The sequence below is a fragment of the Salmo salar genome, chromosome ssa28, assembly GCF_905237065.1.
Source record: "Salmo salar chromosome ssa28, Ssal_v3.1, whole genome shotgun sequence".
Classification (NCBI taxonomy): Eukaryota; Metazoa; Chordata; class Actinopteri; order Salmoniformes; family Salmonidae; genus Salmo; species Salmo salar.
Genome location: NC_059469.1, coordinates 13,449,173 through 13,462,989, shown reverse-complemented (window position 1 = coordinate 13,462,989; position 13,817 = coordinate 13,449,173). Strand labels below are relative to the sequence as shown.

The 13,817-nt window shown below is 42.8% G+C and overlaps 1 protein-coding gene across 1 annotated transcript in view; it reads left to right on the top strand.

Annotated features, from left to right (window-relative positions):
* LOC106589513 (C-Jun-amino-terminal kinase-interacting protein 4-like) overlaps positions 1-13,817 on the top strand; it is a 57,031-nt gene that overhangs the window by 3,975 nt on the left and 39,239 nt on the right. The window contains exon 2 of the mRNA XM_045709941.1: positions 9,807-9,927. Coding sequence (XP_045565897.1) covers positions 9,807-9,927 — 121 coding nt within the window. The remainder of the gene's footprint in view (positions 1-9,806; positions 9,928-13,817) is intronic.

The following is a 13,817-nucleotide window of genomic DNA, read 5'->3' as shown; positions in this document are numbered from 1 at the left end:
TGTGATTGGGTAAGACGTGGCCTCTTGTATTTGCATATAACCACACGTTTGGTTTAGACGTGGCACTAGTAAAGGTGGGCGTTGCTTCGAGAGAGAGAGAGAGGTTGCCGAGTTAGAGGCCGCAGCGCCCGGTTGATTTAAAAAGAAAAAATATTTTTATTTATTTTTATAAAGCTGTCCAAAAATAATTTCTATACTTTTTTTATATAACAAAATGGGATGTCCGGTCTGTATTGACCCGTGTTCCGCCCGTGCAGTTTGGCTGCACTAGGTTATCTGCATGTCTGTCTCTCTCTCTCTGTCTCATCACACTGTTCTAGTGCTGTTGTGATTCACCCCCCCCCATCCCATGTCGTTACTCCCATAACTGCCAAAGTGAAAGCTCCTATCCTCTCCTGAAGATGGGTTAACAGGTCAAGTGATCCTTTGTTAGCAGCAGCAGTGCTGTAGGCTTGTCCTGCATCTGTGTTTTTAAGCTGTACTTGAGCCATGTTTAGCTTTCTCTCAGCCTGCCGGAGAGTTCTGTATATGAACACGGCTTAGGAGACCTCTGTTGTAGTGTTGGTTATGGCTTGTGTATGTGTGTGTCAGGTTCTCTGCCCTTTCAACTTCCTTCACATCAGCGAGGTGTGCATTTAAAAAAAAAATGTATTCGTGTTAACTAGGACATTATAACACCACTTAGACAACAATTGAAGGTCACAGTGGTAATGTTACGAATCTGTGACTGATCCTTCACTTTGTCCTGTCAAAGGGCATTGCTAGCGCTAACTGCTTTCCTTGCCACCAAAATGAGAGCTTATGTAGTACATTGAGTACAAGGCCTAGTTTTGATTCAACATGTCATGATTTGAAAAGTAGGGTGGGGCTGGGTGGGGACTGATTTAACGGGTTTGTGTCTCCCTGAAGTAATTTGCTTTACACTGCTCAGGCTTGACTTTCTCCTCAGAGCTGCCGTTCAGTGGAGTGTGGAAAGACGAGCTCAGAGTCTGGTCATAAAGCTTCATAAGTAGTTAAAGCTGCAATATGTAACTTTTTGAACGACCTGACAAAATTCACATAGAAATGTGTTATAGATCTGTCATTCTCATTGAAAACAAGTCTAAGAAGCGGTAGATCTGTTCTATGCACTATTTCTATGCTTCCCGTTATTACGTTTTTTTTTTTTGTTCACTTTTTTTTTGTACACCAGCTTCAAACAGCTGAAAATACTAGATTTTTGATTATGGAAAATATATTTCACAGCGGTTTAGATTGTGCAATGATTTTCTACAGTTCAAAAGAGTTGAGAAACCAGTCGTCCTGTGTTAGATTCTTCACCAGTGTTAGGCCTAGGTGTTTACTTTGAGGTTGAAATACAATGTATGGTTAATTGGCTTTACCCACGCCTGGCTAACTCAATGACATCAGTCATGTTGGTCATTAGGCTCTAGAAAACCATCCAATCTACATTCTCATGGCTGTAAAAACCCAAACACCTGCCTACTAGACTATAAAGAAAGACATGATGGTTCTCAGCCTGTAAACAACACTGCAGACAGGCGCCCCAAGTACTTCTTGGGATAACCCATTAAATGCTGTTGGGACTCAACTGCCAGACACAAACAGTCCTAGTAAGTCCAGTGTAACACTGGTCTCTCCCAGAGCTGAGCCCAGTGGAACTCTTCCTAGACGGACTGTGACTCTACACTATAGACAGGAAGAGGGCAGGGCCAGGCAGGAAGTTGCTGGGAAAACAAGACTTAGTGAGTTCCTCTCTGTGGCCAGGATGCTCCTCACACCCATTCCTCCTGACCCCTGACATCATAGGGTCACGGTTCAGAATGATAATGTCACAGGGTGATGTCAGAACTTAGAAGGCGACGTCAGAGAGTCGTGTCATACCTGCCAACGTCAGTCAGGCTCTAACCAAAAAGCCCCTGTTTCTTGTGCCAGGTATCTGTTATCAAACAGCATTTATCAGGAGCAATTTAAAAGCGTAAAAGCATGTCATTAAATTGGGGCTGGAAAATGGAGGTCGGGGGCGTTTATCTAAAGTGCACGGTTCAAGAGTCAACTGGAATAGGCTACATCCCCAGTTCTTGTCCCAGAAAACAAAACGCGAAGCGGATGTTGATTTATTTCACAAGTTATAGCACACAATATTTTACATACAGCAGGTTTTTAAAGGAACAAAGAGTACGGTCTGCTTCGTGTTTTCATTTTTGCCAAGGAAAAAATATTGCGATACTGGTATAGTCACAGCCCCCTATTGAACCTGGTTCATTATTTTAAATCAAGACCGAACCTGTTAGCCCCACAATTGTTAGCCCCACAATTAGAGGCCTTTTAAGCATAGTTGACACACACACACTGACCAAAAAGTTATTTTGTTGGCATTTATGTATGTCCCCATTACCAGTAAAACATAATCAAAACCTGTTTCTTTCACTTACTTGCTGTGCTGTTTCATTGTTCAGTCGTTTCATTCTCAACCAGGTTTTCATCATACATGTCGAGCAGTGACGTTTCGGCTCTGTCTGGCCTTTTCTGTCGTGGGTCCTCTTTCTCGCTGTGCACTGTCGCAGTGTCCGTTTCCATCTTGTCCAGCTGTGTCTGTGACATTTCATGTGAACCCCGTTTCTTGTCTGCATCGAAGTAGCGGTCCTTGTACCTAGCATCGAGCATGGTGGCGACACAGTAAAGAGGCTCAGAGGGAATGCCGCTGAATCGCTTGTTCACAGCCTCTAGTAGAGTACTTTTGCAAGTTTTAACCCCACGGTCTGTCTGCAGTTTTGTTGATCAGGCGTTTCAATGCCATGACAGAGGGTATCACGTCTGCTGCAGGCACAGTTGATGAGCTTATTTCTACAGTCAGTTGTTCAAACGGAGCTAGGAATATGTGCTCATGTTTTCAGTGAGAGTCCACTGATTTGTAGTGATTGTTGCAGGTAACTCGTCGGTTGCGTACATGCCAAGCACTCGTTTTTGTTCCAGCAGGCTCTCCATCATGTAAAAAAGTACTGTTCCATCTGGTGGAAACATCTAGCCTTTTCATTTTCACTCCAAGCTGCTCCTGTATTGCTTGAAAGTGGCTGTATGCTAGCTGTGAGTTTCAAATGACCCACTATCTTTCTACCTGTTGCCACTGTGTCAGATATGCTGCGTTGGGTCAAAACACCTTAGTTCACAGCCAGTTGCAGCGTGTGTGCCATGCATGGCAAACTGGCGACTCCGCATTCTTCCAAAGCCTTTGTCATGTTCCGTGGATTATCACGTAGCACAGCGTGTACTTTGTTCTTGGGGATTTTCCAAGTTTCAAACATGTTCTCAAATGCCATTGAAGTGGCAGCAGGCGGTATGACAACCAGCACATTCTTGAGCATGCAATACATCTTTCCTCAGTACGAAATCCTCGTCGACCCACTGTGTTGTCAGACTCAGCATGCTCATGGGGCTGACATCGCTGGTCCTAATGTCAGTCGTGAAGCTAATAGCAGTGACGCCCATCGCAAGTAGCTCATGGATGTGCGTTTCAACAATACTGTGTAACTCCGGTAGGGCAACATCTGAAAAATAGCACCTACTCGGTAGTGTGTGCCGGGGCTCGAGGTGCTCGACCAGTCGGCAAAAGCCAACAACATCCACGACAGAGAATGGTTGATTGTCAAGGGCCATGAATTCCATTACCTTGGCGTTAATGGATTTTGCCTTTTGAGTTGTCTCGCTGAAATGGTCTTACTCTTTCAAATGACTGCTCGACTTGAACTTGTTTAGTTGTTGGAAGTGTGAGCTTAGTTTTAGTCGCTGAACGTCTGGGGGTGATGAACTTTCAAATGAGTAATTAGGTTTGTGGTATTGAAAGATTTCACTTTCTCCCCTCTGGAAATAATAGCAGCACAAACGTTGCATATGGCCTTTTTTGTTATCTTCCTTTGAAACATCAAAATAGATCCACACAGCAGACATTGTGGGCCATATTTTTAGCTAATATCATCTGATTCCGATATATCGTGCATCCCTAATAAACAGTAACAGCAGCGTATGTGATGAGTCAAAAGACTTTGTGCATTGACCCTTTTTGCACTTAGTCCGGGTAGCTGGTAGTTAACTGTTTAACTAACTATTTAGCAGTCTTATGGCTTGGGGGTAGAAGCTGTTCAGGATCCTGTTGGTTCCAGACTTCAGGCTTGTTGCACTGGTACCGCTTGCCCTGCAGTAGCAGAGCGAACAGTCTGATTTGGGTGGCTCAAGTCTTTGACGATTTTTAGGGCCTTCCTCTGACACCACCTGGCACAGAGGTCCTGGATGGCACAGAGATCGGCCCCAGTGACGTACTGGGCTGCACGTATTAATGTCTGCAGCGCCTTGCAGTTGGCTGCCAAGCATTTGCCATACCAAGCGGTGATGCAGGCAGTCAACATGCTCTCAATGGTGCAGCTGTAGAACTTTTTGAGGATCTGCGGGCCATTGGAAAATCTTTTCAGCCTCCTGAGTGAGAAGAGGCATTGTCGTACCCTCTTCACGATTGTGTTTGTGTGTGTGGACTATGATAATTCCTTAGTGATGTGGATACTGAGGAACTTGAAGCTCTCGACCCGCTCCACTACAGCCCTGTTGATGGGGGTGTGCTCGGCCCTCCATTTCCTGTAGTCCAGGATCAGCTCCTTTGTCTTGTGGACGTTAAGGGAGAGGTTGTTGTCCTGGCACTACACTCCCAGGTCTCTGACCTCCTCCCTATAGGCTGTCTCATCGTTGTCTGTGATCAGGCCTACCACCTTTGTGTCATCTGCAAACATAATGATAGTGTTGGAGTCGTGCACAGCCATGCAGTCGTGAGTGAACAGGGATTTGTGATTTGAAGAGACACACAAACTTTTCTGCCTTTCTCTGGTTGAATACCCCCCCATTGTTTTTACACTGCTGCTACTTTCTGTTTTATCTATGCATAGTCACTTTACCAATTACCTTGATTAACCTGTACCCCCGCACATTCACTTGGTACTGGTACCCCCTGTATATAGCCTCGTAAATGTATTGTTACTTTTTGATTGATTACATTTTTTAAAACTTTAGTTGTATTTATTTATTGAACCGCATTGTTGGTTAAGGGCTTGTAAGTAAGCTTTTCACGGTAAAGTCTACATCTGTTGTATTCGGCCCGTGACAAATAACATTTGATTTGAAATCTAACCCTGACTGACAACCTTACAATCTTGCTTACCACACATGCATGGCCCTTTTTAGTGACCAGTATGTGATATCTGATCTTGGCCAATCAATCTCCTACCCTTTTTGTCAGAACCATCTTGCTATCCCAGCTGCCCAGTTATACCCAGGCGAGACCCAAAGAAGACGCAGTGCACTTAATAAAACTCCCTGTCAATAGAATGTTCATACACTGGGGCACTGTGTCTGTGTGAAGGGACAAAGGGAGCATTATGCGTGTTCAGGAGGAGAGGAGAGAGGGAAGAGAAGAGGCAGATAGCACACCAGAGAAAGAGTTCTACGCGTTATCATATGAACACCCAACTATGGGTCATATGATCATCAGCACGGAGAAAGTGTGTGTGTGTGTGTGTGTCAATAGAAGGCAGTTAGGTTCTAGGTAGGGATGTTAGGCAGCATGCTTTTATGATAGTCATTTCTGTGTGTGATTTGCAGCCTTGTGTTTAGTGCTGTTGACAGATGAAGTCCCAATACCCCCTTCCTCCTCTCCCAGCCCCCTTGTTCAGTCCAGGCTTCATGTAGCTTAATGCTCTTATTAGATTTACTGTGAAGTCTGTGCCTTTACTGCCTTTCAGACCCTTTCTCATACCTTCCCACGTTCCCTCATAGTTTTTTTTTATCCCTCTCTCTCTCTCGCTCGCTAGGCTTATGCTTTCATAACCATTTCAACAGGGCCTTGACTACGCCTACAGCCAAAACGTTTAGCTTTATATCAGTGTAGGCAATTAAGCAAGTCACACAGACATTCTCCGAGCGCCTTTGGCCTAGCTTACATCTGCTCTTTGACACACAGAAAGTGGCGTTCATGTAGAGAAGAGCCTATTCGTTCCAGTAGGCCTCCGGCGGAGCAAGGGTCTCGGGTGATAGTCTCCACCAGCAGATGACTGCTCATCCCAGCCGACGGGCTGGCTGAGCGCCATGATCACAAGACTCACGACTGTTTTACGTGTGTCGGGCTAATGAGCGCAAACTTTAGTTCCAGCCTAGTGTTATAACACAAGATTCAACTCAGTCTAGTGTCAGGTGTGTTAGTGCCGGGCTAGGATGAAAGCCTGCAACACTGCTCTAACAGGTCTCTATTAACAGTCACCGGCTGGTTCAGCTCTTACTGTATGTTTCTAATAAGCTAGGTGATGTGTGTTTCTCTCTCATTCCCATGGAAAATTGTTGTGAGTTTTGATCTGAAAGAAGTTACTGAGATCTAACGGACAACAATAAGACTCGCTGCCTGACACTGATATGTCGGTACAACGCATAAACACACTCAAAAGCTGTGGGTGTGTGCACATGTGCGCCAAGGGGTTAGCGCTCCGCACCTGTTGTCTGACACCCAGTGAATGAAACTGAAGACGGACTTACTCGTCATGATGATCTCAGATCTGATACACACGCTCAATGGAGCTGCAGAAAGCCACACAGGCAGACGGGTGGGTTTTGTCCCATTGATCTCAGTCCATATTTATGAGTTAGCAAGACCTTAGAGCTGTCCCTAGAGTCTCTCCCCATTAATCTCTTCTCTCGCTCTTTCACTGTGTAGTAGTGAGTGACACTAAGGATCACAGGAAGTGGTGACAGGAGGAATCTCACATGAACATCATGCATACAGCTCACCCTCCTGTCTGTTGGCTAGAGGTCAATGATCTTTCTTACAAGTACTTAAAGGTCCAATGCAGCTCTTTTAATCTCGATATCAAATCATTTCTGGGTAACAAGTACCTTACTGTGACCATTTTCAATTAAAATGGTCAAAAATCAAGCAAGAATTTTTCTAGGACTGTCAGTGGTGAGGTGAAAACTAGCTCGTATTGGGAGAGATGTTTGGAACGCTTTCTTATTGGTCTATTAACTAATTTACCACCTGGTGATGTCACCAGGCAGACCGAAACACCATCCTACCAAAACAGGCTGAAATTTCAGGCGGTATTTTCAAACAAGTTCTTACACGAAAAGGACATTATCATAATTTTACAATTTCACAGTATTATTCCAACCTCATGGTGTGGAAATATACAAGTAACTGCCTAAATAAAGACAAGAGCAACATAATGTACTACGTAAAAAAGTTTGGGGTTACTTTGAAATGTCCTTGTTTTTGAAAGAAAAGCAAAAAAAATTCGTCCATTAAAATAACATCAAATTGATCAGAAAGTGTAGACATTGATACTGTTGTAAATGACTATTGTAGCTGGAAACGGCATATTTTTTTATGGAATATCTACATAGGCGTACAGAGGCCCATTATCAGCAACCATCACTCCTGTGTTCCAATGGCACGTTGTGTTAGCTATCCAAGTTTATCATTTTAAAAGGCTAATTGATCATTAGAAAACCCTTTTTCAATTATGTTAACACAGCTGAAAACTGTTCTGATTTAAAGAAGCAATAAAACTGGCCTTCTTTAGACTGGTTGAGTATCTGGAGCATCAGCATTTGGGGGTTTGATTACAGGTTCAAAATGACCAGAAACAAAGACCTTTCTTCTGAAACTCGTCAGTCTATTCTTGTTCTGAGAAATGAAGGCTATTCCATGCGAGAAATTGCAAGAAACTGAAGATCTCGTACAACGCCGTGTACTACTCCCTTCACAGAACAGCGCAAACTGGCTCTAACCAGAATAGAAAGAGGAGTGGGAGGCCCCGGTGCACAACTGAGCAAGAGGACAAGTACATTAGTGTGTCTAGTTTGAGAAACAGATGCCTCACAAGTCCTCAAATGGCAGCTTCATTAAATAGTACCCGCAAAACACCAGTTTCAACATCAACAGTGAAGAGGCAACTCCGGGATGCTGGCCTTCTAGGCAGAGTTACTCTGTCTCGTGTCTGTGTTCTTTAATTTTTATTGGCCATTCTGAGATATGGCTTTTTCTTTTCAACTCTGCCTAGAAGGCCAGCATCCCGGCGTTTGTCACAGTCCAAAGTTTGGACACCTACTCATTCCAGGGTTTTTCTTTATTTTTACAATTTTTTACATTGTAGAATAATATTTAAGACACACACTATGAAATAGCATATGGAATCATGTAGTATCCAAAAAAAGTGTTAAACAAATATATTTAATATATTTAATATTTCTGATTCTTCAAAGTAGCCACCTTTTTGCCTTGACAGCTTTGCACACTCTTGGCATTCTCTAAACCAGCTTCATGAGGAATGCTTTTGCAACAGTCTTGAAGGAGTTCCCACATATGCTCAGCACTTGTTGGCTGCTTATCCTTCACTCTGCCGTCCAACTCATCCCAAACCATCTCAATTGGGTTGAGGTTGGGTGATTGTGGAGGCCAGGTCATCTGATGCAGCACTCCATCACTCTACTTCTTGGTCAAATAGCACTTACACAGCCTGGAGGTGTGTTTTGGGTCATTGTCCTGTTGAAAAACAGATGGTGGTCCCGCTAAACCCAAACCAGATGGGATGGCGTAAGCAGAGCGAAACTACAGTCCATCATTACTTAGACATGAAGGTCAGTCAATACGGAAAATTTCAAGAACTTTGAAAGTTTCTTCAAGTGCAGTCGCTAAAACCATCATGTGCTATGATGAAACTCTCATGAGGACCGCCACAGGAAAGAAAGACCCAGACTTACCACTGTTGCAGAGGATAATTTAATTACTTACCAGCCTCAGAAATCAGCAATTAACTGCACCTCAGATTGTACCTCACAGAGTTCAAGTAACAGACACATCTCAACATCAACTGTTCAGAGGAGACTGCGTGAATCAGGCCTTCATGTTCAAATTTCTGCAAAGAAACCACTACTAAAGGACACCAATAAGAAGACACTTGCTTGGGCCAAGAAACACGAGCAATGGACATTAGACCAGTGGAAATCTGTCTTTTGATCTGTTGAGTCCAAATTTCCGATATTTTTTTTTTTTTATTTTTTTTTTTGGTTCTAACCGCCGTGTCTTTGTGAGATGCAGAGTAGGTGAACGGATGATCTCTGCATGTGTGGTTCCCACCGTGAAGCATGGAGGAGGAGGTGTGACGGTGTAGGGGTGCTTTGCTGGTGACACTGTCAGTGATTTATTTAGAATTCAAGGCACACTTAACCAGCATGGTTACCACCGCATTCTGCAGCGACACGCCATCCCATCTGGGTTGCGCTTAGTGGGACTATCATCTGGTTTTGTTGATGGTTGTGGAAAATGTTGTCTCAGGAGCCGTTCCAGAATCTCCCATAAGTGTTGAATTGGGTTGAGATCTGGTGACTGAGACGGCCATGCCATATGGTTTACACCGTTTTCATTCTCATCAAACCATTCAGTGTCCACTTGTGCCCTGTGGATGGTGGGGCATTGTCATCTCATGGGGCCATGGTAGACAAAATAATGGCCTGCCCAGTATTTTTATATATGACCCTACGCATGATGGGATGTGATTTGCTTAATTAGCTAAGGAACCACACCTGTGTGGAAGCACCTGCTTTCAATATACTTTGTATCCCTCATTTACTCAAGTGTTTCCATTTATTTTGGCAGTTACCTGTACATGAAACACAGGATAATCACGTTTTTTGACAGCACTGGGCCTTTAACGCACACAGAGACATGCCGTTGTGTTATTCAGTGTTTTAATATCTTTCTGTTTCTGTCTCCGTAGAGGTACATGGTGTTTGAGGACAGTCAGGAGACGGAGAAGAAGGACCTTCAGAGTCGACTGGTCATGCTGGAGTCACAAACACGTCAAATGGAGCTCAAGACCAGGAACTACTCGGACCAGAGTGAGTCAGTCATTATGGCTTCTAGGACTGGAGGGGTGAACCCTAGTGGAAGGAATACTGAGAAAGGCATTACAAGTGAAGGGCTCAGGAAGGTGCGCATCACTTGGGGCTGGAAGACCAATATATTTACTGGGTTATACTGGTATCTGCAGGCCATAGAAACAAACAACCCACACGATGCTACCAAACACACCCTCACGAACCGTGGGAAGGTCATTACATAAGGAATAAACTCAAAAGGTGACCGTTTGGAGGTGTCTATGTAAGTGCAGTCTAAGGGAGTCTTGAATGGAGATTAAAATTTTGCAATCCTTGCATCACACCTCAAACTCAGTTTATTCTGATCTGCTGAGTTGGTGTTTGACTGTGAACCATCAGGACTCTGATTGGTTTAAGTAGCTACTTTATGAGTGTCTGCCAGCCGACCCTGACTGAGTACACGCATCCATCACCTGACTTGATATTCACTAGTGCTCACAGCCAAGTCCACAGTTCTTGTTCTTTCCTATTCAGTTTTTCTCTCTTCCACTGTCACTACATCTTTTTTTTTCAGTTCTTTCCTGCTTGAACAGTTTTCACTCTCGGTCTTCTCTCTCCTTAAACTAGATAGGGAGAGGCAGAGCAGTAATGCCCTTGTTGAGTCATTTAGATGTGAAATCTAGGCTAGCTCATAGTCCAGATTGCTCAGCAGGTGTGTGTAGACTGTAGCTGATGAACTGAACAGTTATAATAGACTGCAAGCCGTAAACATACAGTACTTACCAATACACACGTTTTACTATCCTTGTGGGGACCTAAAATTGATTTCCATTCACAATCCTATTTTCCCTAAGCTAAAAATAACATTTGTCCTCATGAGGACCGGGGAAGTGTCCCCGAGGGAGATTTTTTATTTTTTTAGCATAGTACCCATGAGGATAGTAATAAAAGCCCACACAAACACCAGGTGGTTTCCTAAAGGGTTATTTCAGTCTGTACATTCTCTAGTTGGTTCCTCATTGTTTACTGATTAGTCATTAGTTATGGTAACAAATAGCCAGCTGAGCTAATTCCTAGGCATTCTCTAAACCACCTACGACGGTCTGAGTTAAAAGCCTGACCTAACAAGTCTCTTTTCTGTTGTTCTGAATCAAATCCCTGTCGTATGTCTCATTCTACTAAAAGCCAAATCCAAAAATCCAATGACAACAGTCTGGTGTTGTTAGCCAGGCTACCATGGAGATATGTGGAGGTAGCAGATTATATTAGATAACTGTGTTGGCAGTTAGTGACATTAACTCCTGATGCTGTGTTGGGAGGGTCATTGTCAATGAGCAGATGGTATGCCTGCTTGGGTTAGTGTCTCAGTCTCTCACACACTGCCTTTGTGAGAGGATATTGTTAGGCTGGGCAATCATCTGCGCGTACATACAGAATGTTGTCAGGGTGTTTTCACTAGGAACAGTCCATGCCAGCCAAGTTGCCAACAAAGTGGAATAAGTAACAAGGCTCAAGACCTATCCTTTACTCAAATAGAGTGGATCCTAAAGTCTGTTTCTAGTGTGTTTGGGTTCCTGCTTGTGCTTTTTAATCTTAAAGTTTAAACATGGCTTCCGTGTGTGTGTGTGTGTGTGTGTGTGTGTGTGTGTGTGTGTGTGTGTGTGTGTGTGTGTGTGTGTGTGTGTGTGTGTGTGTGTGTGTGTGATGACTGGACAAAATGGCTTAGAATTCCTAATGTTTTCCATAGGATTATGGTTACTCAGTGACCCAAAATATTTGAGTGTTTGAGCCAGCCAGTGTATTTTACTAGTGTGCTAATGACACCTGGTGGTCATGCGTTGCTACTACAACTGACAGCAGTTTAAAACCGTACCTGGTTTCTCATCTGATGCCTCGGCCATGTGCAGTTCGAAAACGTTGAATGTTGTGGATAGAAATACCATGACTAGAGTTTTTTTTTTATTTTTTTTTTTTTTTGAACCTTTATTTAACCAGGAAGTGCTCATTGAGATTTTAAGTCTCTTTTTTTAAGAGCGTCCTGGCCAAGATGGGCAGCACCAAGTTGTTACACAATTTCAGACAGACAACATGAAAAACTACAAGTAATCTAGTAAAAACCATAGAATTCACAAGAGTATAACAAAATCATAAAACGGCAAATTAAAAACATTGACAGGTCAGGGAATCAGCTTCAAAATCCTTCATCAGTGATTTAAAAACACCAACCGGGACAAGTTCTTCCAGTTTACAAGTATTTTGTAAGGCGTTCCAAGCCGATGGCGCAGAGTACATAAAAGCCCTTTTACCAAACTCAGTTCGGACATTTGGAACAGTTAGCAGGATGAAGTCCTGCGAACGAAGAGAGTACCCACCACATTTCTGAACAATAAAAATGCCCAAATTAAATGGTAGTAAACCCAAAATGGCTTTGTAAATAAAAGTGTACCAGTGACTGAGCCTATGAGAGACTAGAGAAGACCAGCCAACCCTGGTATATAAAAGTGCAGTGGTGCGTGAGGGTTTTGCAGTTTAAAATAAATCTCAATGCGCCATGGTAAAGGGTGTCAATTGATCTCAAATACTGAGCGGAAGCATTCATATATAAAATATCCCCATAGTCTAGTAAAGGCATAAATGTAGCTGATACTAGTCTCCTTCTGGCTTCAAAAGAAAAACAGGCCTTATTCCTAAAATAAAATCCCAACTTCAGCTTAAATTTTTTTGTAAGTTCTTGAGTATGCAATTTAAGACGCAGTCGTCAATTAAAATTCCAAGATTTTTATGAGGTTACAGTCTCAATCTCATTACCCTGACAGGTAGTAATAGGTGAAAGGTTCAAAGGTCTTTCTTGCTTTAGAAAACACCATTAGTTTAGTTGTCAGTGTTGAGGATAAGCTTCAATTGACAAGGTATGTTGAACATAGCAGTTTGCAAGTTTTGGAAAGCTTTTTTGAGAGACGAGGTACAACAATAAATAACAGTATCATCAGCATAAAAGTGAAGTTGCATATTTTTGTCAACATTTTTTATATTAAGATGGGACCAAGTACAGAGCCCTGGGGTATACCATTAGACAGACAATTTAACAGACATGAGCTCATCAAATTGAGTGCTCTGAGTTCTATCAGACAGTTAGTTAGCAAACCATGCAGCTGCATGCTCCGAAGGACCTACACTCGACAATCTCTGCCTCCAGTATAGCATGATCAACTGTATCAAAAGCCTTAGCGAGATCAATAAAAAGTGAGACACAGTGCTGTTTTTTGTCAAGGGCTTCAGTGATATCATTTAAAACCTTCATGGCTGCTGTAGTTGTGGTACGCTTCTTCCTGAAGCCCGATTTAGTACATTGATAAAATAGAGTTAGTAAATAAAAACTCTTTTAGCTGTTCACTCACAAGGGTTTCAAGTATTTTCACCAGGGGTGACAGCTTTGGGATGGACTTATAATTATTTAGGAGTTGGATCTCCCCCTTTTTAAAAGTGGTAAGACAAATACTGATTTCTAGATCTTTGGAATTTCATTACATTCCAGGGTTAGATTGAACAGATATGTACAGTGGGGGGGAAAGTATTTGATCCCCTGCTGATTTTGTACGTTTGCCCACTGACAAAGAAAGGATCAGTCTATAATTTTAATGGTAGGTTTATTTGAACAGTGAGACAATAACAACAAAAATATCCAGAAAAACGCATGTCAAAATGTTATAAATTGATTTGCATTTTAATGAGGGAAATAAGTATTTGACCCCCTCTCAATCAGAAAGATTTCTGGCTCCCAGGTGTCTTTTATACAGGTAACGAGCTGAGTTTAGTAGCACACTCTTAAAGGGAGTGCTCCTAACCCCAGCTTGTTACCTGTAAAAAAGACACCTGTCCAGAGAATCAATCAGATTCCAAGCTCTCCACCA